At 34.9% G+C, this 26,803-nt stretch overlaps 1 protein-coding gene across 3 annotated transcripts in view; it reads right to left on the reverse strand.

Moving 5' to 3' along the window:
• Positions 1-2,155: 2,155 nt before the first annotated feature.
• Positions 2,156-26,803, reverse strand: part of LOC129136776 (MAM and LDL-receptor class A domain-containing protein 1-like) — a 275,011-nt gene continuing 250,363 nt past the window's right edge. The window contains exons 5-9 of one of the 3 annotated variants that reach the window (XM_063792149.1): positions 25,427-25,593; positions 19,845-19,937; positions 17,014-17,221; positions 10,946-11,092; positions 2,156-2,244 (exon numbers count right to left, since the gene is read on the reverse strand). In XM_063792149.1, the coding sequence (XP_063648219.1) occupies positions 17,198-17,221; positions 19,845-19,937; positions 25,427-25,593 (284 nt within the window). In that variant the 3' untranslated portion in view covers positions 2,156-2,244; positions 10,946-11,092; positions 17,014-17,197. Of the gene's footprint in view, positions 2,245-8,531; positions 9,714-10,945; positions 11,093-11,608; positions 14,052-17,013; positions 17,222-19,844; positions 19,938-25,426; positions 25,594-26,803 lie in introns of those variants that run through there. The other 2 variants (XM_063792150.1, XM_063792151.1) reach the window with 2 other exon arrangements.

Consider the following 26,803-nt stretch of genomic DNA (forward strand, 5'->3'; position numbering starts at 1 on the left):
CAGAGTGAGACTCTGTCTCAGGAAAAAAAAAAAAAAAAGAAGAAAGAAAGAAAAAGAAAATATCACATATTGCCACAAACTTATTTAAAAAATTCATATTATAGTCTTAGAAAAATCCTGAGAACCATAGCTATGTGTATCTCAGACTATCAATAACATTCTCCTACAGTCTACTCCTACTTCCTAAACTGGAAAGCATTACAAAGTAACTCAAATATCCTTCCTGCTAACTCAAAGACTCCTAAAATTCAAGCACATAGAGAAAGGCGTGAAAAACAAATATCTATTCTGGCAGTCTGCAGTGGCGCCTTGAAGCAGTCTCAGTTTTTCAAAAACCAAGGCAAACCATTAAGTCAGTATCCATAGCCTTTAGAGATCGAAGCCTTGGTTTTGAGATAAACTACCAAACACCCAAAATGTCCATGACAGCATTTTCACTGAGACCCCACCTAAATAACACCCCAACCCCAACTAAGTTACCAATTTAAGCAAAAATTAAGTGTCCTCAAGTGGAAACAATGATAAACTGAAACTCAATCCCAGTGACCACAAATCAATGGCTATCGGGAAGCATACAATGATGGGAAAGGTAGATTACATTTTAATATCATATACATGCATATGATTTCTCAGTGACTCTAGGTGAGTCATAGGAATTTCTAATACACTCTTAGTATCTTCAAATTTCTGTAAAGCAGGCAGAATTAACACATCATATTCCTTTACATTCAATTTTTTCTATATATCTAACATTTGTGATCTCATCACTTTAATGTATGACCTTGAATTAAATCTAAGTTAGCTTGTACTTTCAAAGAAGAAGTGCTTCTGGAGTTTCCCCTCAAAAAAAAAAAAACACTCTATATTTATCTTTCTCTTTTTCTGTCTATCTTATAGGGTTTAATTAAAATAAAGAGATGGGAATGGGTAAAAGGCATTTGGATAAAATGGAAATGGAGACCAGGCATTTGCTTTAATTCTTATTCTCACAAAGAAATGGGAAGAAAAAAAAAACAAAAGAAAGGAAAAGAAAGTATCTTTAGGACTTTAAAAGAAAGTATCTATAGACACCACTATTAAGAACTCAGGGCACTCCCACTTAGACTTATACCAAACTGAAAGTATAATTAGGTTTATACCTCGGAATAATATGTCATTTATCACCAGGAATGCCCAAGTAAACTGCTCTAACACTACACTTACAGGCAATGAATTTACTGTGTGGCACTATTGATCTCTTCATTATTTTCTGATAAGTAAAGACGAAAAAATTAGCTGAAATCCTAAGGGCCGAGAGGCATGTTGGAGCTCTCAAAAGGACTGAAAATAAGACAAGCTGAATACAGACCTCTGATTTAGGTGTTACTTTTATGGAAAGCAAAGGAATTATGTTTACTGAATTAACATTATATTTGGTACATATATACCAATGTTTGGTACAAACATTGTTTACCTACTATGTACCAAATATTTTGCCAGGTGCTTTATTTAATCACATTTTAATCCTTGACATTATTCCATATAATCGTGTATGCTTCCAATGTAAACGCTGACATTTAATCCATACAATCATGTATGTTTCTGGTGTAGACACTGAGTCTCAAAAGGAATATACAATTTGTCTGAGCCACAGTTAGAAAGTGGCAAAAGAGACTTGAACCAAATCTAACTAGTCCATCCTCTCTAATATGCTGCTGAAATAAAATGGATATTTCACTCCTTAGTTTGTGTTTGCCTGGCACCAGAGGACTCATTTAAAAAACTCAAATTTCAGTAAATATAATCATTTCCATTTGTCTTTCTTTCAACAAACACTTATTTAACTGATTTTACTTTTCTCAATGTACATTGTTGGCCAAAAATTTTGGCAACACGTATCCACAGCTTTAGATTATTGAAATGACTGTGTGAAAAGAATATAAAATAACAGAAAGCTTTAATAGCCCTCAAAAGAATGGTGCCAGTTATGTGTTACAAATGGTCTTCTAGAAGGACATAGCATTTTGTGTTGAAATAGCGCATGTAAATCTCTTAATTCATTATTAAAGTGCTAGTAAAACATGGCGGGCATTTACTAGCAGAGTAACCCAAGCTCAGCGATTTACAACCACAGAATGGCCAGTGGAAATTCAGAACAGTTGATTACCTGACATGGGGTAGAGGCAGTGAGCAATTTTGTAAGAACAGGACTTCCAAGCTTGGCCACCCCGGGGGAGCGCTGTGCCTCCAAATAAATAAACGATCCTGCAAAAACAAAGGGAAAGTCATACGGATGCAAGTTCTCTTACACACTTAGCTGTTCTTTGCTCCACAATCTTATCCTTGCACATGCTAAACTATCAATTAGATAAAGAAAAGTACATTTTTTACATATTTACTATTATGGTTTGTAGATAACAAATAGCATTTATACCGGTATAACATTAAATACCTAAAATAACATTTAATCAATTAAAACAAGCTGTTGATCCAAATCACCTAAACAAACATTTCTGTTGGCTTCATTTATGTCATAGAGTTTGACATCAAATTAAATGAAGCTTCTAAGCTGACAATTAGATATTCAACACGCCCTTATGAAATACCCACAAGAGCTTTATTTTTTAGTTTCTTCACAAAGTACCGAAGGATATGAGCTTATGGAATGAATTTTAGTTTCTCCCGGGTCTTACGTGTTTGACATTGTTGTCTGTGCTAGAGGGGATCAAAGCTTAATTAAAGATCTAATCTGAACATTAACAAAATCACCACTTTTAGATTTTAACTACGACGGATGTGCTCATGGCAAATGTGCAGGGGATAACATCTCTCAGCAGCTTAAAAGATCACAGGTTCAGAGCTGCTGTCTGGGGTAGTTTCATTGAATATTGAAGACTTACAAGGAAGGCTATACCCAACAATGTCAAGGTCTGATACTGCCCTTTGATAATCACAGTGATAGGCAATTTGGAAAACCAACTATTTTCATTGGAAAATACCGTATTCAGAGAGTAGTTTTCCTAGATACAAGTCAATGCCGACTGCACACAAAGGAAAGGATTTAGAATTAGAATGTATTATTTTATAGACTCCATCACATGTTTAACCAAACAACCAAGGATGTGAGTCAGCAGTGTCATCTTTGAGTGGGAAAAATAGAACCCAGTTTATATTGTTTTTAAATCTCAAAACCTACTTGGAAAGATAAAGTTTACTGTCCCCAAATTCCAAATTACAGGTAATGGAAACAGTGCATGCGAGCAAGTTCATTAAATTCTCTATGCTTCACCTAAAAAGGAAAAGAATGGGAAAAGTTGATTTTGAAAAATTCTTCCACCTAAAAATGCTCAGGTTTAGGTAAAATTCAAATGAATATTTTTAAAAAGATGATCAAAATTCTAAAAACAAATGAACCGATATTCAAAGACCTTACTCCTCCAGTCATTCAACAGAATATACACAATTTCAAACAAGCTGGTTAATGAAGGTGAGAACATGTACACATTAAGACGCCGAAATCTAAATGAAGCAAAAGGCCTGAATAAATCGTTTAGACAACAAAAGTAACTGAAAAAGTAATGAAAAGAAAATCTAGAGAGAAATGTATGGTCCCACATCTGAGTTAAATTTAATTTTCTTTTCTTTTTTTTTTCCTGAGACAGGGTCTGGCTCTGTCACCTAGGCTAGAGTGCAGCAGCATGATTGTGGCTCACTGCTGCCTGGAACTCCTGGGTTCAAACAATCCTCCAGCTTCAGCCTCCCACTGGGTGTACAGGAGCACACTACCACATATATTTTAAATTTTTTTGTAGGGGCAGAGTCTCAAACTCCCGGCCTCAAGCAATCCTCCTGCCTTGGGCCTTCAAAGTGCTGGGATTTCAGGCATGAGCCACTGCATCTGGCTCCCTATTTAATTTTTAAAAAACAAATATTTGCAACATTATTCGAGAAACCTCAGATCTTAGAAAAATATGGAGAGCTCCCTGATTCATATTAGGTTGCCAGAATATCTTTAATTTTTAATAAAATGGATGAAAATAGGACAAAATTTAAAACTCTAGAGAGCAATCTCACTTGTGAGCATAGGAACAAATATTCTAATTAAAATGATGTCGAATAAATTTGAAATTGTTATCCAAAAATAGTGTGTCTTGATTAATCTGAGCCTTCCAAGAATGTAGGTTTGGTTTAATTTAGGAGCTCGGTCTCCATATTCAGTTACAACAACAAATGAAAGTGTCAAGTCATCGAATCCTATCTAAATGTTGAAAAGACTATGAAAAACCAGTGAACAATTTCAAGTCACAAGTCTTAATAAAATAAAAGGAAATAATTAAATAAAGACTAGTGAACAACCTCAAAATAAATAGCATTCTAAATGGCAAATGATAAAACAATATTAATTAAAATGGGAAATGACATATTTCTATCACAACTATAAATTAGAGATAATATTAGGCAATATTTATAATCTTAGACTAATATTATCTTAAAGGTCTGGTGAGTGTAGAAGTCAAGGAAATAAAATATCTAGTAGACATTATAGAAAAAGAGAAGTAAATTTCCCATGTTTTACCAATAATATAATTGTAAAAATAGAAAGCCAAAGTATTCCATTTTTTATAATTATAGTATCATTTAGAAAATTTGGTAAGCTAAATGGAAACAGATATATTACACAATTACTTATCTTATCTTAGCAGTAAGTTTCCAGATACATAAACAGCAAGAAATGTCCAACTCCTGATAGCAAAATTAATTTTTTTAATGTAGGAAGAAATTTAACAGAAAAGGGACACGATTTATATGAAGAACATTATAAACTTTGTGAAAGACTGCAAACTCTCTGGTTAGATGAAAAGAGATAACATGTTTCTAGATGGAAAGATAATAGAATTAAAATATGAAGTTACTGACCATTGATTTGGAAGCTAAATGCTATCCTATGATAATTTTAACCAAATATTTATAAAGTTGTCAATATTGCGTCAAAATTAATATGTGCAGGTAAGGGGTATGGAGAGTCTAAACTCTGACCACAGGCCCAGGGACTTCTAGGAACACGTCCCTTGATTTATCTTCCTATCAGCCTGCTCTAAACAATGAGCCAAGTTAGAGAAATGTGGAATTTACCAGTTTTATTCCTGGTCATGGCAAGGAGTTTACTTCTGGTAATCAGAATTGTTTATTGTAAAACTCTTACACACCCACATACCCCAGAGTGGCTATGTGACCAGCACAATATAAAAATTAAAGGACAGAGTGAATAGTCTCCCTGGGTTAAAGTGTTCACATCTGGCTCGACCTCACCTTCTGCAAAACAGGTACCTTGTTAATGCACTGGCCTAGAAGTAACACCTTACATGTCTTAAGAACGTTAGAGGCCAGTCTCTATAACTTTCACAAATGCAAAAGTTATAAACAAGCATTACCATATTGAATAAAGAAATGAATAATAAATAAAATTACTCCAGTTAGGTTTGGTTCAGGAGTGCAAGAGGGGTTTAATATTTAAAAAATCAATTTACCTTATAGACAAAAAAGATAATCTGACAATCATATCATAATAGATGCTGAAAAATACTGAAAACTTTCAACATACATTCAATTTCTTAATTTTTTTAAAAAGCACGCTCTTGAATAGAAGGGAACATTTTTATCTGATAAAGAATACAATTTTTCAGTAAGCATGGCACTTAAGGTTTAACTATTGACAGCTTTTCCTCTGAGAGAGAAATAAAACAAGTCTAGCAGCTACCACCAGTTCTATTCAACACATTCTAGAAATTCTGTCCAGTACATAAAACAACAAAAGGAAGATAGAACTGTTAATATTTAGAAAAAAGGAAATAAAATTGCCATTATTTGCAGACAAAATAATTGTGATCCTAGAAAATAAAATATATATGTATAAGTTCCTAGCTATGATAAATAAAATTAGCAAGGCCACTGGATACAAGGTCAATATTTTCTATAAAAATGCATTTCTATATGTCAGCAATAATCAAAATCAGAAGTTCTTTAAAAGTAACACAAAAACCTAGGAAAATACTAGCAAAAGATTTTCAAAATATCTACCCCGAAAGCTGTAAAATATTACTTAGTAAAATTAAAGAACCCAAATAAATTGAGACATTGGAAACATTTGAAAAAAATATTTTTCAGTGAAATGCAAATAAATATTACATATTAGAAATCATTGTACACCCATTAATTGGAAATTTTTATAGAGAATTATAATGCCTCTTGCTGGTAGGAAAATAGGAAAAAGTAGTCCCATTTTGTCACTAAAAATTGAAGTACTAAAGTTTTAGGGTAAATGAATCTATAAATGTTTATTGAAAATATAAATACATATCTTGCTTAAAAAATATAGAAGTCTCACTCCTAGTTATTATCTATTGCATAAAATCGAAAGTATCCTACAGGAGGAAATGTGTACAAGAATAAATTTGAAACATCGTCATGATATTGATGTCACTGGATAGGGGAATAGCTAGATACATTATGGTATATCCAAATCAAATAAATTTAGCTAAATAAACAAACATGAATCCAGTATCACAGACTGGATTTTATCTTCTGTCTTAAACGAGCAAAAGAAAAATATTAGAAAAAAAGCATATTTAGCATGGACTGTCAAATATAGGACAATGGGAATGTAAGATAGTGATAGATCACAGGATAGTGATCTCTGAGAGAGGGGAAACAAATGAGTTAAGTCCTGTAATTCCCACAGCTTACTGCCTAGACAGAGTTTCCAGGTGCCTGTGCAGAGGGGAAACACAGGAGTGTGGTAGTCTCCTCAAGTTGAAACAGATAGAGTCGGTGCTTTGGGGAGACCCACATGGGTAGAATTCATAAGACAGAGTGCCAGCTGCCCCTTTCAGGTACTGGAGCTTTGAAAAGACAGCAAGCTCCCGAGATCTGCAGACAGTCCCCCCTAAATTGCCATGTAAGGACCGATCGTGTGCATGGATTGGAGAAAACTACCTGAGTCTGGGGGTGAAAACACCTGAAATGAATAGCTGGAACATTTCCCGAAGGTCACAGAAAGTCAGGAATGGTAGAGTTCTCTCACCAACCAGAGTGCAAAAAAAAACAAAAACAAAAACAAAAACAGACATAGGCATTGGATAGAGAACTCAAACCAAATAAACACTTATGTCCAGACAAAAACACGTATGCAAATTTAATGGTGTTTTTACTCATATTTGACAATATTTGGAAACAATCTAAGTGTCCTTCAGCTGGTTAGTGGATAAATGAAGTGTGGCTCATCCACACAATGGACCCAACGATTCAGCAGTGAAAAAGGAAGGAATTGTGGCTGAAGCCAGCGACATGGATGAGTCTCAAGTCCTATATGCTAATTGAAAGAAGGCAGAATCAAAATGCTACATATGATATGATTCCATTTTCAAGACATTCTGGAACAGGCATACACTAGGGCTAGAAATCAGATCATTGGTGTCAGTGGTGGGAGGTGGGAGAATTATTGAGTACATAATGGCACAGAACAATGTGTTGGGCAGGAATAGTATTGTTTTATATCTTCATTTTTGTGATGGTTACACAATTGTGTATGTATGTCAGAACTCAGTGAACTGTACACTAAAATGGTTGAATTTTACATTTAACCAATACTTTATCATAAAAAATGAAAAAAAATAGATAGTATTTGATGACTTGGGGCCACTGCCATAAGCTATCTTTAGTAAGAAGATAGGGACAATAGTTACAAGATAATATATTTCTTAAAAAACAATCACAGAAACACATATAATTTTGAATATGTATGTATCTACTATATATATATCTGTGTGTGACTATATGAACATAGATAAAAGTGGAACATAATTAACATGAGTTGCCTATTTCAATGGAAATTTAACAGAGTAGGAATAGGAAGGTAGAAACGAAGCAAAAAAGGCAGGAAGGAAATTCGAGGCTTAATTACACACATACACACAAAAACTACATAATATCAACATATCCAGCCTGGTGAACACGGTGAAACCTCTGGCTCTACTAAAAATACAAAAACAAAAAACCAGCTGGGTGTGGTGGTGTGCACCTGTAGTCCCAGCTACTTGGGAGGAAAAGGCAGGAGAATTGCTTGAACCTGGGAGGTGGAGTTTGCAGTGAGCATGGATCACACCACTGCACTCCAGCCTGAGCAACTAAGTGAGACTCTGTCTCAGCTAGTTAGATAGATAGATAGATAGATAGATAGATAGATAGATAGACAGACAGATTTAAAAGCTGCAATCTATATGTTTAAGGCTGTAAGAACAAAATGAACTAGAACTCCACTTTCTTAGATATCGGAACTATTAGGCTGCCTCTGACTCTACCAGAAATTTCCATTTCACTTTCCTTTCCCTTCCCGGTCCTTTTTCATTTTTTTTAAATTCTCCTCCTCACTTGCAATTTAAAACCACTACTGATTCTCTTTAAGGTTTGATCATGGCAATCATGGGTAAAGAGATGTTGACTCCGTGATCCAGATATATATATATATATATATATATATTTTTTTTTTTATTGGCCATTTCTAAAATGAGAAAGACTGCGTTTTTGTCCCTCACACTCTGGGTGAGACCAGCTGCCCCTAGTTTTATCAGTCATATTGTTATCTTTCACTATTCTTCAACTCACCGGAAAAGAATGGGTCTTTCAACATCTAACACAGGGGCTCTATTAGAATCTTTTTAATGCAAATCATAGTTATGTAGTAATTATAAGATGGCAAAAGACTAAAGGTGATTTACAAACATATTTTCTAATTGTCTTATCTGGTGTTTTTCCTAGTCTTCTTATTAGAATGGACAACAAATATCTATTAATATTTATGGAGTTCTTACTACATGGAAAAACCTTCACAGGTGTTATTTCATTTAATCCTCATGACAACTCCACAGGGAAGCTACTTTTCTTTTCTCTATTTTCTATCTAATAAAACTGAAGCACCCTAATATTTAGACATGGGTGCAGTGTCAACATCGTGTCGGAACCCTGGGCAGCCCGTGCTCTTCCCTAACTGGTTATGGTATGCTCACATCAGACCACCATGACACACTGCCCGCACAGCTTCCCTTTGAGAATCACTGCCTTGGCTTAGGACTTCATCATCTCTCACTGATATTTCTTCAGCACATCCATGTTTTTTTGACTCCAGCCTTTCACCCTCTCCATTCTCCTCGTCTCAGACAGAACAGCCCTTTAGAGCAAATTTGATCGGTCACATGCTTTAACATGACTACCTGGGTCACCATCATCCTGCAGACACATTTCCAATTCCTCAGCACTCTCTAGAGTCCCCTTCCTTCCTCTTCTGTTTCATCAATTCTCTTCTCCCTGTCCAATCACACACGTCTTTCATCCCTAACTACTCCCATCTTTCTGCCCTCTTTGGGGATTCTTCCCTCCAATTAGGACATGATCCCTCCCACCTCTCTTTGGTTCCGTCTTCTCTCAGTAATTCCTTACTTCTGGCTTCCTGACTACTTTTCATTTCCCTTCAGTGCTCAGTTCAGGAGTCATCTCCTTCAACAAGGCATCTCGAATCCATCTGAATCACCTTCCATCCCTCTTAAAGCATCCTTCATAACCGATTGCAATTCCTTGCTTATCTACTTAAGCTACCAAACTGAGACCACCTCAAAGGCAGGGATCGTGGCATCCATCTTTGTGCATCCAGGTATCGTCTATGCTGTGTATTTAATAATTGGCTTGAACAGAGAAAAAGAAGTAAAATATTATATGAGTTTAGAGAAAATGTGTTGTTAATACATAGTTCCAATGATTTATAGTCCCCTTTCTATTTTAAACTTTAAACTTAACTTTGTCTTCTACAAAATGTTAAAGAAATGAGTCATGGCACAAAAGCAAAAATTAAGAACTTACCACACTGTTAAACAATTAACTAGGTTTATGGCTGTAGCCAACAGATGGATGGTTGAATTTTCCCACCCCATCCCCTAGCACCCTCACCCACTACCACCAACCCCAATTTCCAATGGCTGTAATTAAAAATATGATCAATACTTATTTTTGGTATAATTCTTTGGAAGTCTGAAAGAAGAAACAAATAGGATAATGTTCAATAAGGTTGAAAGATGATCTATAGTACAAGTACAGTTGTGCTATTGTAAGGTTTGCCAGGTGTGGTGGCTCCCTCTTGTAATCCCAGCACTTTTGGGAGGCTGAGGTGAGAGGATTGCTTGAGGCCAGGAGTTTGAGATCAACCTGGGCAACATGGCGAGACACTCTTTACTTAAAACATATACATTTAAAAAGTAAAGTTAACACGATGCTAACGTATATGGGGAATGACATCCGATGATAAATGTGAACAAAACAAAAGAGAACAAACCCTTTCTGTTTTATTGGAGTTTCACAGACACTTATTGGAATACCACAGGTAGTTATGGTTCCTCTATTTTAAGATGATATGTAAACACTGGAATGATGGTTAAAAATATATATGTGGAAGAATAAGACTGTTTATTATAAAGAAGCCCGAAGACTGATTAAATTGCATTCAAGTATTTGTAAATTTATTTCACAGATAGTGCTAAATCTCTGTTCTCAGTTCCCAGAAACAAGATTAGACTATTTTTCTTCCTGTTTTGAAAAAATTGGATTGCTCTAAAAAGAAGGCAAGCCTACTGTACTTGATTCTGGGCAACTTGAGAAAATGATCAGAAAACTTTTCCACCTCTTTATGCCTTTAACCCAACTTATAAAAATTGCAACAACAAACATGTTGGTGATTAAAACAATGCTCCTTTCAGGGAACTCAATTACCCGCCAATTATTAACTTGGTCAGGAGGTTTTAAAGCAAGACAAACCAGAGTTCCATGTATACAGTCTACAGAATAGAAATGAAAATACACAGTATCATCATTCCACAACATGCAAGAAAGAAAACTATTTTTTTTAAAGAGGAAAATGTCCTACCATGATTTATGTTTGCTGTGTGATCAGCTGCAGGAAAGTGGTGCTCTCCATTATTCAATCCTTTCATCAGCTTCCAGTGTGAATCTTCTGTGAGAAATGGCTCCCAACCGCAGAAACCGGACTCAAAGTCACAGGCGAGATGCTTTGCTGTTACACGTAGAAGAGAAAACAGGTGAGGAGAAATGAAGAGCATGCAGGCAAACACTGCTCTACGCTAGCTAATCATCTTAGGAGGCCTGCAAAATTATTCTGCTTGGCAGTGAATATTCTCTAATGATCGGAATAGCTTTCCTTTATCTAGTCACACACAATATCTCAGGTGCTGTGTGAGGCATGACCCTTCCACATGCTTCCATCTGTAAGTCTGGTACATTTCATTCTGGTTGGCCATCTCCATTTTATTTAATGATACAAGGTGGAACTCCAAAGCTTTTCAGGGAGTAACTAATTTGCTTGCCCAGTATAAACCTGCTGAGATGGTAGTTTAAATGAAAAAAATCCACTGGGAAAGGGGAAGTTTAAATTAATTCTGGACACACAAATAACTTGAGGTCAGCATCTCAGTATGCATTTTATTATTCTATCCTAACACTTTCTCAAAAAAAAAAAAATACCTAGCCATTTTGGAATTGCAGGTAAATTAGATATTCGGAACTGAGCTGGTGTTATCTTTTGTCTTTTTTTTTTTTTTTTTTTTTTTTTTTAAGGCAGAGTCTCGCTCTGAGGCCCAGGCTGGAGTGCAGTGGTGCAATCTTGGCTCACTGCAAGCTCCACCTCCCGGGTTCACGCCATTCTCCTGCCTCAGCCTCCCGAGTAGCTGGGACTACAGGCGCCCACCACAACGCCCGGCTAATTTTTTATATTTTTAGTAGAGATGGGGTTTCACTGTGTTAGCAAGGATGGTCTCGATCTCCTGACCTCGTGATCCACCTGCCTCAGCCTCCCAAAATGCTGGGATTACAGGCGTGAGCCACCGCACCCGGCCCAACTTTTTTTTTTACATGAAAGACATCTGGAGACAATATCACAGTAAAAATTAATGCATCATACAAGATCCTTGGTTTAAATTTCTTTCATTTGACTATTATACCAATGTCCCCTGTGAAGGTACACAATTCATATTAGCATTTAAAATTGTTTTTAAAGTCCTATAATTAAAAAAACCCCTTTTTCATGGAATTTCCTGAACTATTTTGATTTGAAGATATATCTATCATGCCAACTTTTTTGGAACACAGTGAAGTAGATTCTATATATATATATTTTTTTCCTATATGAGTTATTGAAATTTTATATATAAATACAAATGTGTATTTTATTGTGGTAAAATATACATGACATAAATGTAACATTTTAACAATTTTTAATGTAAGCTTCTATGGTATTAGGTACATTCCCATTGTTGTACAACCATTACCACCATCCATCTCCAGAACTTTTTCATTCCCAAACTGAATCTCCACCCCCATTAAGCAATACTTTCCATATCCCCTCCCCTCAAACCCTGGCAACCACCATTTTACTATCTGTCTCTATGAGTTTGCCTACTTTAGGTACTTCATATAACTGGGACCAAACAATACGTGTCCTTTTGTCTCTGGCTTATTTCAAGGTTCATCCATGTTGTAGCGTGTGTCTGAAAATTAGATCTATTTCATGTATAAACTGTTCAGGGATCCAATGTGTATCTTTGGACATGTTTGGCATGTTGTATTTTAATTATTTTGATAGAGATTTTTAAAACATATTGCATATATATGTATTAATTTTTTAAGCTTTATTGATGTATAAGTGACAAACAAAATTGTAACTAAGGTACGCAATGTAATGTTTTGATATACATATACATAGAGAAAGGATTACCACAGTAAAGCTAATTAGCATCATTTCATCATATAGTTACCTTTTGTGTGAGTGATCAGAACATTTCAGATCTACTCTCAGCAAATTTCAAGTATACAATACTGTGTTATTAACTATAGTCACCAGGCTGTACACTAGACTCCCAGAACTTATTTATCTTGTAAGTGAAAATTTGTATCTTTTGACCAACACCTCCCCATTTCGGCCAGGCCTCAGCGCTGGACAACTGCCATTCTACTCTCTGTTTCTACAAATTCAACTTTTTTAGGTTCCATGTATAAGTGAGATCGTGCTGTATTTGTCTTTCTCTGTCTGGGTTATTTCATTTTGCATAATCCCCTCCAGGCTCATCATTGTCACAAATAGCAAGTTTTTTCTTCATTATTGCTGAATAATATTTCATTGTGAACACATATACATTTTATACACACACACACACACACACACACACACCCCCTACTTGTTTGATCCATTCTCAGAGACTTCAGTTGTTTTGGCTGGATATTTTGAATAATGCTGCAATGAACATGAGGGTGCAGATATATTTTAATCTTAACTGCCCTCATTTAATACAGGATTATGTTAATAAACATCAAAAATCTATTGTTTGGTTTTAGAGAAATTTTACTCAGAGTTCATCAGTTAAAGTAATATTTTAAGATCATGACAAAGCTTTCTCTTGCATATTTAACCACTACAGCATATGAGCAGACAAGAAAGAATTTCATTGTGCAGCTGGGAAAAATTCTGGATCATGAAAAGTAAAATATTTTATGAATCCTCCAGAAGTTAATCAGCTCTCTGTGAAATAAGAAAGAAAGCTATGTATGGGAAATGAATGGGGAATATTTCATTTAATGAGAATATATTAGATTCTAACAGGATTATATTATAAATATTGTGTTAATATACATTACAAATACACATTATAAATATTTTATTAATATTGATGCTCTTAAGGACTAGCAAAGTAAAGAGAGTTTTTGCTTCTACCCTGAGAGAACTCTGACTTGTTTGCCTTTAGTTTTAATCAATTTTTTTAGATGCCATCTGTTTCTTCCCCTAGCTGTCTTCCTTCCTGAAGCCTCTTTGGTACAGTGGTTCTCAAAGTTTCATATGCAGACAAATCACCTGGGACCTTGTTCCATGTAGCTTTTGGTTCCGTAAGGCTGGGCCAGGGCCTGAGGTTCTGCATTTCCACTAAGTTCCCAGGTAATGCTGATGCTCTGGTCCATGGAGTCTGCTGTTGCAGCAAAACCCACAGGCCATTTTTATTAACTGATTTTGAAAAGCCACCGGTCTGGAGGCTATGTTATGCCATATATTAAAATAATACCTAAAAGTAAGAGCAACTTGATAATGAGAGAAGACCTGAGTGAGTCTGCCTTTGGGGAAAAGCACACTGGCTGTGGAATACCAACTGACAATCCTCACGAGTTCATATTTACTCATTCTCCAGAATTTGGTAAGTATTCCTGGTGCTATTCAAACTGCCTGCACAAGCTATACCCTCCTAGAGATTCATTCTAAAGTGCAATAAAAAAATATATATAAAGATATTTTTCTTGTGCTTCATGAACATGGAAGAATCGTTTATGAAAAAAACTTGATATTACAAATTCAAATTTGTAAAACACAAATGTTTTCGTATGTGTAAAATGTTTCAATATGGTTTTAAATTTCAAAGGAAAGCCTCTTTTATTTTGTAAGAATATACATATGCACGCGTCTATATGCAAAAATATATTAAATACTTTAGTGCAGCAAATAGTGTAAATTTATATCAATTCTAATAATCCAAATCTATATAATTTCACAGCATAAATAATTGTATATATATTTACATGAAACACTCATTTTGGTATCAAGATACATGAATACACATATATACTGTATGCAATATGGCTATATTTTTATGACATATTCCCTATATCAAGTCAATCTCAATCATGCAAACATGACAGGTTTTCTTTGGACAAATGAGGTTACACTATTTAAAAACTTAAAAGACTAATAAGTAACACTGTTTTTGTTGAGAAACACAATTACCCATTCCTGCATTCACCCAAAGAAAATAGCAGAATATGGCATCAAGAGCTACTGAACTGGAAAAATGTCATATACATAATCAATGAAACTTCAATAAATGAGAAAATATGTCGAAAATCAAATGCTAAACAATTTTTTAAAGGTGAACATAAAGTATGATTTACTACGGGGAAAATAATGGAGGGGAAAAAGCTAAGCTTCCAAATATACAAGTGCCCAGGTGCAGTGGCTCATGCCTGTAATCCCAGCACTTTGGGAGGCTGAGGCCGGTGGATCACCTGAGATCAGGAGTTCAAGACCAGCCTGGCCAACATGATGAAACCTGTCACTACTAAAAATACAAAAATTATCTGGGTGTGGTGGCACATGCTTGTAATCCCAGCTACTCTGGAGGCCGAGACAGGAGAATCACTTGAACCCGGGAAGTGGAGGTTGTAGTGAGCCGAGATCATGCCATTGCACTCCAGCCTGGGTGACAGAGCAAGACTCTGTCTCAAAAAAAAAAAAAAAATTATATACGTGGAAAGAAAGGAAATATATTTTCCTTCAGTTATTGACATTAAGAATTATAGAAACTGTTAGAAAGAAATATTTCCCCAACAGAAATGAAGCAAATTGTCTGTAAAAAATTTAAATAAAACATAGAAAGAAATTTCACATACATTGGAGTAAATAAATTGCTCTTACATCGCTTGTTTTGAACAAAAGAAGAGAGCAGCCCAAAAGCTCCGTTGAGCTCACACTGGTTAGCCGATTACTTGGTTTAAAGCTAGGAGTCTGAAGTATTAACTGGATTGCTGTTGATGAACATGGCAGAAGGGGATTTTAGCCTTACTTTCTCATCTCCTCTCTCCTGTGTCCCTCCGCATTGCTCTTAATAAAATCCAAGCTTCCCAAGAGAAACCAATTATACAGAGCTTTTCTCTTAAAAGGTGGCATTTATGTTATTACAATATTTTCACCTCTGCTCAACAAAACATCTCACTAAAATAAGACACTGCAGTAAAATAAACGTCAAATTTTTAATATCTTTTAAAAACCACCTGTTTGTGATACAGAAATTGGATTCATATCCTTGGAATTCATGTTTTCTAAAGAGACACAGGGATCTCAGTTGCTAAGTTACCTCATATGAGAATCATCCTGTGGGTTGTAAATTAAATTATATTTTTGTTGAACTATGACTATGCTTGAATAGCAATGGGATCTCTTGTCATCACTTCTATCAAAGACTCTTCAGAAAAGGCCTGAAAGACAGGTGTTGGGGCACTTTGGCCCTCCCAAACGCCAGTCATGGCTGAAGTGATTTCTTTTTCTTTTTTTTTTTTTTTTTCAGACGGAGTCTCACACTGTCGCCTGGGCTGGAGTGCAATGGCGTGATCTCAGCTCACGGCAACCTCCACCTCCCATGTTCAGGCAGTTCTCCTACCTCAGCCTCCCAAGTAGCTGTGATTACAGGTGCCCACCACCACGCCTGGCTAATTTTTTGTATTTTTAGTAGAGACGGGGGTTTCACTATGTTGGCCAGGCTGGTCTTGAACTCCTGACCTCGTGATCTGCCTGCCTCGGCCTCCCAGAGTGCTGCGATTACAGGTGTGAGCCATTGCACCCGGTTGGTTGAAGTGTTTTCTAGGCAAGTAAGAGGAGAGCGGCCCTTCCTCCAGGGCAGCCATGATGGCTGAAGTGATTTCTACAATCATGGTAGCTGCCCTGGAGGAAGGGCCACCCTCCTCCTACTCATCCCTCCCAGCTACAGCTTCCAAGATGATTGACTAGAGAGGAAAAAAGCATACACAATAAAAGTTAGCAACCCATACTATATGCCTCCAAGGCAAAGGTACAAAAATTTCCTTCTACCACCCATCTTCTCTTTAATCAAAGCACACACATTCGCACACCCAGCCAACAATAATCACAACTATTCATTTGTAGAATAAATTGAGAGATGTTGCAGACTTTGCAACAAGCACCAAAACATTAAGTTAAAATAGAGATCCCTGAAGGCATAGTACTAATAGTTTCAGAGCGATAATTCATATTTATCACATTTCATACATATGACTTACCTTTGCCTTGATAGAAACAAAGACTGTTTTAAATCCAACTAACAGTCTTGAATTAGAGCATGTAAACTAGTAAGCCATTCACTCACTTACAGCAAGTTGCTGGGTCTTCATCACTCTCATCGGAGCAGTCCTGCCGAGAGTCACAGACAGATTCTTTGGCGATGCACTGGCCACTAGTGCAAGGGAATTCGTCTGCAGAGCAAAGCTTTCTGGATTGGGTCTGTCCACAGGCATAGACCCAGAGGTGATCAAGGGCAATAAAACTTCTCTGGCTCTAAAGAGTCCCTTCAAAAGTAATCTTTAGGAAGAAAAAGATTAATTTATGAGTTTGCAATCTCCTTAATAAGACAAAAAACTAAAGAAGGTTGATAAAGACAAAGTAGTTATTGAGAAAAAGTGTTTAAAGCAACCAAGGCAATATATAACAAAGTTCCTGTTTGATAAGCTCAACCCATGCTCATACGACTGATGTAACAAACCTGCACGTTGTGCACATGTGCCCTAAAACTTAAAGTATTAAAAAAAAAAAAACTGATGGAAACATTTGCTCCACTAAAGGCTCAGAGAAACCTCCCAGGATCAGGCAAAACACAAGCATCCCACTTAACTATCAAAAATGTCCCTGACTGCAAACTTGTTACTTGGTCATCATCTTTACAGCTCTCTTTCTTTCATTTTCAAGGAAAATAAGAAGTATTGTCATTACTTATAGAACAAGAGCTGTAACTGCATCTGACTTATTTTTTAACTAGTGAAATTAGTATTTGAATACATGAAGAAAAATATCAGGCAAACGGAAACAGACACAATATAGGAATAAAAAAATGTAAGGGAATAAACATAAAACTCTATTCAACTTACATAAAAGAGTAATTTCTTTAATGAGAAAAGAAGTGTCAATTAAAGTAAATAAATTTTGTTGTCACCAATTGAATTGCTAGCTTTTCTGGAGATAAGCAATATTAGCAAATGAAACAACCACACATTGCTGGTCAAGTGTAAGATAATGTCAAAGTATTAGCATTCCCTGAGTTTCTACCAAGAGCAATTATTACTTAACACCAAAAGTGCAGAAGTATAAATAGCTGACTGTATCACAGATAAGTAATTATTTGCTGTCCAGAACATTAGCCATGAGCTACAGAGGACTATTTCAATTCAAATTAATGAAAATAAAATAAAATTTAGTTCCCTCAGTCATGGTAGCCAAATTTCAATTGTTCAATAGCCTCATGTGATGAGTGGCTACCATACTGGACATCAGATATAAAGCATTTCCATTAGGCAGAAAGTTCTATTAAACAGCACTAAATGTGGTTAAAATTCCAGCCAGATACTAAGAATTAAAATTGACTTCCTTCAGTTTCATCCAGCTTAAAGTTTCTGAATAGATTTTCTTTTCAAAACACGAGGGATAGGTCAGGTGCAGTGACTCACACCTGTAATCCCAGCACTTTGTGAGGCCAAGGAGGTGGATCACTTGAGGTCAGGAATTCGAGACCAGCCTGGCCAATATGATAAAACCCATCTCTACTAAAAATACAAAAAATTAGCTGGGCATGGTGGCACATGCCTGTAGTCCCAGCTGCTTGGGAGGCTAACGCAAGAGAATTGCTTGAGACTAGGAGGTGGAAGCTGCAGTGAGACAAAATCCCATCACTGCACTCCAGCCTGGGTGACAGAGCAAGACTCCATTTCAAACAAACAAAATACGAGGGATATATATTGGTTTGTTCATTAATAATTACTTAAGGTCAGATTTTCAGTTTGCAAATATGTCTAATAATTTGGTTTAGAAAATAATATTAAATTTAAATCATATCCAACAATAAGAAAACTTTGTATGCTGCTACATACTTTTCCCATAATGAATATCATACATGTAAAAATTATTAATGTATAGCTGTATATTTTCATAGCAGCAAGAGATCAGAAATGCAGAAATGATATCAATTTGAGGTTCAAAAATTGATGGTTTTAAACTTAGATCTCAAAGGCCTATAATTATTGAACAGCTAATTACATTACATATCCACTTGAGAACCTGGAATAACTCTCAAATTCATTTTCTTGACATTTTACTTTGTTTTATCTTTGAGTTAAAACAAAATTTAATCTTCAGTTTATAAAAAAAGAAACTTGTTTAGTACCTGAGAAGTTATAAAAACAGATATCAGCCTATGAAAATTAAATAGTGTCAAAATGTTAACTCAATAGGCTGTGATAGGATGTATAAATGGAATATCACTATAAAGAAATGAAATTGGCTTCATAACCCACACATATAATCAGTATCATCATTTTATACTCACACTCCAGCATAAATAAACTTACACATTCCGTATATCATGTTGGTGCAAAAATAATTGAGGTTTTGGCCATTAAAAGCAATGGCAAAAGCCACAATGGCAAAAGCTGCAATTACATTTGCACCAACCTAATACAACACAAAATATCAATTTAATTTTTTAAGAGACAGCATTCCTATTTAGCCTATGTATGTTTCATATGTTTCTTGGTGTACATAGAGCTTTCCATGTGTTATAAAGGTATGAATTATTGCATTCAAAACATTTGCCTATACTCTACTAAGTTTCAATACCAGTTTACTATTTACCTACTTCATAATGCAATTTGTTTCCCTGGGGCAAAGCATGGTGCTGGGGAGCAAGAAAGGAAGGCTGTGGAGAATGAGGAAGCTGTGAACAAGAGTGGATACACTCTATTTCCCCCGCCATGGGAAATTTGGTCTCAGAAGGAAAAGGTACAATTTAAAAAGTAAGCAATCACTCTCCCCAAATATACAAGCACGCATCCCTAACTTAAATGCTAATTTAACTTTAGCAGTGCATGATCAATTTATTGCTGCAAAGCTAAAACTTAAACCATGATAAAAAAAATACTTTTTTTTTCTTTCATACCTTAAGTGTCTTCAGATCTTCTGGTATTAACACATCTGCTTTCACCCATTGGCTGTGAGTTGATATGTTGTATGTCCAAAATATTTCTTCTTCCTTTGATTTGAAGAGAAAGACATCACTCATTACCTATATTCTAATCTTCACATTTACATACATGCTCTTTTAATTACATTGTAGTAGGTATTACCTTACCTGTATGATATAAGGTACTAGGAAATCTGAAGTCTTGGTAGTCAAATTGAAAAAGCTGCATATCATTAAAAAACAAGAAAATGAAGCATGTTTATGTAGTAAAGCTGCTTTTTGTAGATAAACAGTATTAGGATGGAACAAAAATTTGGATGAAATCTTTTAAAAAAACAGTACTGCATTTCAAAAATAAAATTCTAAATAACAGTTAATAAGATCAGCAATTTAAATGTTGATCTCAATAACATTATTACATTTTGTAATATTGCCATGATACTAGAAAAGAAAAAGATTACAGGCAAACAATATAAAGGTTAAAAATGTTGTCAGATGCATTTTCTGCACAATTTCAATTTATACTAAATATTTTTTCCTGTGGAAACATTTGGTCCAAGTTCCAAACAATACAGTTACATTCTGAAAATTATATTCTTAATTTGGTCATTCTATCAAAGGCCTATTTACATCTTTTAGAGAAATCTATGTTATGTACCTGTACAATGATCATTTTTCAGATTGCAAAATCTATGTAAAATTGTTACTACATGCTATGAGTGTAGTAACAAGCCTTTACTGCATTCAAAACATGTATTGAATGTAAGAAGCTCAATAAAAGTCTATGGTGAAACTCCATCTCTACTAAAAATACAAAAATTAGCCAGGCGTGGTGGTGGGTGCCTGTAATCCCAGCTACTCAGGAGGCTGAGGCAGGAGAATAACTTGAACCTGGGAGGCGCAGGTTGCAGTGAGCCAAGATGCCACCACTACATTCCAGCCTGGGCGACAGAGCATGAATCCGTCTCAAAAAAACTAAATAAAATAAAAAAGTCTATAAGGTACTCAAAATTTTGTCTACGGCATGTATGGCATTGGTCTTTATGATTTATGTTGATGCTTTTATGCTCTGAAATCTTATTTTTATTTACATTTTATTAGACATTCAAATTCACATTTCTTCCCAAAAATAGACCAAATTGTTCATAATGTTTACATATAGAATGCATGAATTTTTAGGTAACAATATGGTAAAAATGTGAAGATTGACATAATTATGTCTCAGTTTGAGCTCTGAGCCTGGCTCTGTCCCACTTTCTAGCATGAGATAGAAAACGGCCCTGAAAGGCAACATCTTGTTTTAATCCAAATGATAAGTGATATCAATATTTGTGTCCTCACTCAGCCTCACATATTTTATGCATGCCCAAGATTTTCTAAAAATGAATCTACTTTCAACTTAGTCCTGCACCCTCAGAGGCCTACTCCAAATTTCCAAGACCTAAATATTTCAGAAGATAGTCTAAATCCATTACAATTTGCTTCATTACTTATTCATATCAACTGTGAAGATTTCCACAAGACAATGAAGCACATGGCGTGGACATATTTTCGGCTGATAGCTTTCATGGCGGATCAGGATGAACTGGAGTTATAAAAAGTTGAGACAAGCAACTAATTTTTCTTCTGCTTATTTCTTACACAACTTCAGTTATTTAGCATCAAAACACTTACACCCTACACAGATGCTTTTAGTGACACCTCTTGGCAAATTGCATTCACCACTTTCCCCCGTTTTCATTTTATGAAAATAATTTAGAGCTATTGTGCTCTTTTTTCACAGTGACTAATTGATTCCCCTCTGCTCCGCCTGAAGATGGGTGCACTTACATTTTTGAAAAGTGAGCAGTGTTCTTTCCAAACTTAAATAGTTTTCCATAAGCCAAGTTCATAGTACACAGTGAATGAGATCTATATTTTTCTATACATTTTCCAGTCTGATGGCACTAGCAATGTTTTGTAAAAAGAATTTATTCTTAGTGAAATCAGGTTTCATGTTATTTCTGTTCTTACTCTTCCACTTTCTAGTTACTTTTCACAGGTGTTAATGTAAAAAAGAAATCTCCAACTCAGCAAAGCTTTTCAAGTGATGTTCTACTTTTATCTTAAAATCAGTAAATAATTTTTTAAAAAATATATCTTTGCTCCGCCGGTCCAGGATCAATAATTCCGATTTACCTTTCAAGAAAAATATTTAACATATTTATTAACACTCTATCTCTTAGAGATGCCAGTCTATGCTTTTCTCTTCCAGTGAAGAAATCAAGGGTACCAAAGTCAATGTTGTTGAGTTTCACTACTTTTGATCGCATCTAGGAATAAGACCATGTAATTTGGTAAAGAATTACAAGTAAATTTGGTTGTAAAGAAAAATTACATGTAAATTTCTTGGTAAATAATTACATGGAAACCCTACACAGAACAAAAGTAGTCTGTTGCTATGAGTATTATTTTATAGATCATGGACGCAGATCTAAGCCAAGAATGGTTAGATGGTACAAACTAGAATTGCTACACACTTGAGCTGATTCTAAAGAGTGAACTCTTTATTTAACAACTTGCCTTCACCTGAGTTTTTCACTTCTCAAGTTCTAATGTCCTCTGGAAATAAAGAAAACAACCTTCAGCATTCTTGCTAGATATTTCTTGGCTTATCTCCTCACATTTATAGAGTAATAGATGTTCGCAACATACAACAGCATTCTGTTCATGGAAAGATGTAAATCATCATTTTCATCAAGAGCTACTTTTTTAAATGATAGGTTTGTTTGGAGTCATTTTAAGTGTGTGATAAAACATTGTCTTGGGACTTAAATGTACTTTGATGCAGATTTTGCATCAGTGAGTAACATATGTATAGAGGATAGCAAATAGTGTCAGAAAAGACAGGACACCTCACAGGATACTAACAAATCAAACATCAGTCAACAATCTCTAAGATGTACATTCATTTGGTTCTGGTTAATACACTAGATCATTTCCCTATGATTAACTTCTTTTCTTATAATATGAGAGACAGAATCTTGATAACTGTATTACTGATTAATAGAGTTAATGATGTGTGGTATCTAACGTCATTTTTATATGATGTAACACTTGAAGCCAATTTGTTTTCACTCTTTTCTTGTATGGTTCTAAAGCCACCAGAAGAATGGCATGGCTCATTTTCAGTAATTCCAATCTATATACATTCATAATTACATACATACTAAATACACACATTCATAATTACATAATACATATACACATTCATAATTACATACACAGTACATACTCACATTCATAATTAAATACACAATTCCATTCTACATGCATTGAAATTTTAAAATACATCACTCATTTTCAGAGCAGATTAAAATAATCCTCAGGATTAGACCATATTATAATACAAATTTCCACTTAAATTTAGGCTAAAAATTCATTCAATTTTAATGAAATAATTAATTATCTGTCATCTGAAAAGCATTACCATAGGCCCACATATATAATTTAACCATTTTAACTATAATTTAAACTCATCGAAATTATTCAAGAATTTCTCTACTATGCCTTTATTGAAGAAGGAGTTGGAAATTATAGAATGTTGTAGATTGCATGGAGGCTTGCTGGGATTGGTTCAAACAGCACAGGTGACAGCAACTGAAATATTGAGGCATGAATGGTGGAACATACATGGATACAGTTAAATTTTTTCTCTCTTCCTTTTTGGTAAAATTGATCCCACGTATATGGACAGTTTGTAATGCTGCAGGAAGGATAGGGAGATGTTGTCCCCTTTTCTTCCTCCCCCCACACCTTACCAAATGGAGTGAAATATATTAAATAGATTGCAGGGCAGTGACTACAAAGTACTATTGCAAAAAACACAAAAACATAACAAGTTCCAGAATGCCAGGAAAATTATATCTCATTCAATTAAAAAAGAATTTATATACATATGTATATTATTTTATATATCTATATGTGTGTATATGGATGTGTGGGGAGATATATATATATATAATCACATCCATATATCTACAGATATGTGATATATATATGACATCCATATTTATCTATCTATATATTTATATCTATATTGATGTGTAGAGATATATATCTATAGATATCTCACATACATATAGATGTAATTATGTGAATCATATAAATCTGGATACATAAAATAATAAATATATTATTTGTTATATATTATATTACATATAATTATACATTATATATTATTTATTATGAATATATTTATTCATCTCCAGTTTCTGGCAGATAGTTCCCAAAAACCTGTTAATTTCCTAATCAGTAGGGATGTTAATAGAATCTTATGGGACTCATCACCAGAAAGATCAAGCTATGATTAGAAGCTTGGAACTTTCAGCCCCACCTCTTTGGGGAAGAAGAGAGGGGCTGGAGATTGAGCTAATAAATGATCATACCTATGTGACAAATCCTCTATACAAATTCCTGAAGTACAGGTTTCAGAGAGCTTCTAGATTGCTGAACGCATTTTGGTTCCTAGAGGGTGCACACCCGGGAATGCATGGAAGACAAGCACCACCCCTCTTCCCACATACTTTGCCCTATTCATCTCTTCCATATGGTTGTTCATCTACATTTTTAATAATAAATGGGTAACATGAGTAAAGTGTTTTCCTGAATTCTGTGAGCCATCCTAGCAAATTATCAAACCTAAGAAGGGGGTCATGGGAACTCCAATATATAGCTGGTAGGTAAGAGGCACAATAGGAAGCTTGTGATTGACATCTGAAGTAGGGGTAGTCTTGTGGGCCTGAGACCTCAACCTGTGGAATCTGTACTATCTTCACGTAGCAGTGTCAGAATTGAGGCAAATCAAAGGACACTCAGTTGGTGTCCACTAGAGAACTGAATTGCTGTGTTGGAAAAAAAAAACATGCATCTGGTGTCAGAAGTGAGATATTGGGAGTGCTGAGTGCGTAAGAGTAGAAAAAGCAGGGTGTTTTCCTATACTATGGAATCAGCTGTCAGTTTGTTTTTATCTGTTATACTAATTGGAGTACTCACCCAGCTTTACACTTTAGAACTCATTGAGCATATTGGACAAGGAGAGAGAAGAAGAATGGACTCACTCTACCCAGTGTGCCATTGTTCAATATTTAATCAATAATTACCAGTCTTAAAAATTATGTCTACTGCTACCCAAACAAGTAAGTTTTAACCATTATATTTATAGTTCTAATGATATATAGATGTAATGTCCAAAACAGATCACATCAGAGCTTCAATACAGAGCTCACAATACAGAATCTCAGCTATCCCATTTTTATTAGATCTATAGTTTCTTTAATATACTTCCATGAATTTTGAAAACTTTATGAAATAATATTGGGCAAGTTATCACATTAACTTTTGTACATGAGAGTGTCCCCTATCCTAGTTTCTTAATCATTCTTTTTAAAAGTACACCAAATAAAGTCAAGTTAAAGAATAAAAGCCTATGCGCAACTGAGAAATCGAAACACAAGTTGCCAAGAGTTAGAAACTTCATTGATTCAATGAATTTGAAATAAATGCAACTTTCTTCTTACCTTATTATTATACAGTCTTACTCTCAGGACACTGCTTTCCATTGCATAATAGAATTGAAGATGACAGCTCTTGCACAGGCAATGACACACAGAGCTATTTAGGTAAGCCCTGCTGTCTAAATGGTTAAGAGTGAAAGCATGCTTAGCGCCTACCCATACATAATAACCTGAAAGATAAAAGAAAAAAGAAGCAATTTAGGAAAACATTAGCTTCTTTCTGTCTGACTAAAACTATCACATTTCTGAAGCTTTCAAAACCAGACTTAAAACACAAATATTTTACTTAAAAGGATAGAGTGTTTTCAAATGATTACATCAACTACAAATAACAAGTTTTCATTTTTATATATCATTTCCAATATGTAGAGAAATCTCCTAATTTCTATAATCAAAATTTGATAACACCCTTTGGTAAAAATTCAAGATTCCTGTAAAAGAAACCTACATATACAAATTGCTATACCACCAAATTATTGTCATTTTCTTTTAAATATCACAATTCAATCCTTTTTTAATCAAGAATTTCTCTTCATCCTTCCCAGAATTCTTGCCCCTCTGGATGATTTTTTGATTTACTTTTTGTAGAAAATCCTTTATAGTTTTAGGAAATACAACTTAAAATGTCTTCTTTCTTACCAAGCCACATAGAGGTATGAGATATCTACAGTCCTTTTAAACGTCACCTATGGATTTTGTTTTACATAAAGATATTGTATATAAATTTTTCCCCATCTGATATTTAAAACCAGTTGGAGCTGTTCTTGAACTTAATAACAATGCAAACACAGATTTATAACGAGATTTCTATAATTTTACAACTTCATTTTCAAAAATAAAGTCTGAAATGCTTCTTCATGCTACTGAAACTGCTGCACGTCTCTGACATTTATTTAAAAAGAAGTCTCTAAGGAAACCCAAATACAACAAGAAAGACAAAAACAAGAACATGAGACCAAATTTTAGCCTCACATATTTACAGCTACAGCAAATACTAAGCATAATATGATCCTTAACTGGATAAACGTAATGTAAAAGCTTACACTATTTACATTAATGTCTTTTGCACAGTAAATCATGTCTGACTTTCAACAAAAAATTACAAGGCACCTGCAAGGCAAAAAGCAGTTTGAAAAGAGTAATTCTAAAAAGTAAAGTCTATTAATCTTTTTAAAAATAGTCTGTACACTATTCACAATAGCAAAGACATGGAATCAACCCAAATGCCCATCAATGATAGACTGGATAAAGGAAATGTGGTACATATACACCATGGAATACTATGCATCCATAAAAAGGAATGAGATCATGTCCTTTGCAGGAGCATGGATGGGGCTGGAAGCCATTATACTGAGCAAACTAATGCTGGAACAGAAAGCC

This window comes from Pan troglodytes, chromosome 14, assembly GCF_028858775.2.
Source record: "Pan troglodytes isolate AG18354 chromosome 14, NHGRI_mPanTro3-v2.0_pri, whole genome shotgun sequence".
NCBI lineage: Eukaryota > Metazoa > Chordata > Mammalia > Primates > Hominidae > Pan > Pan troglodytes.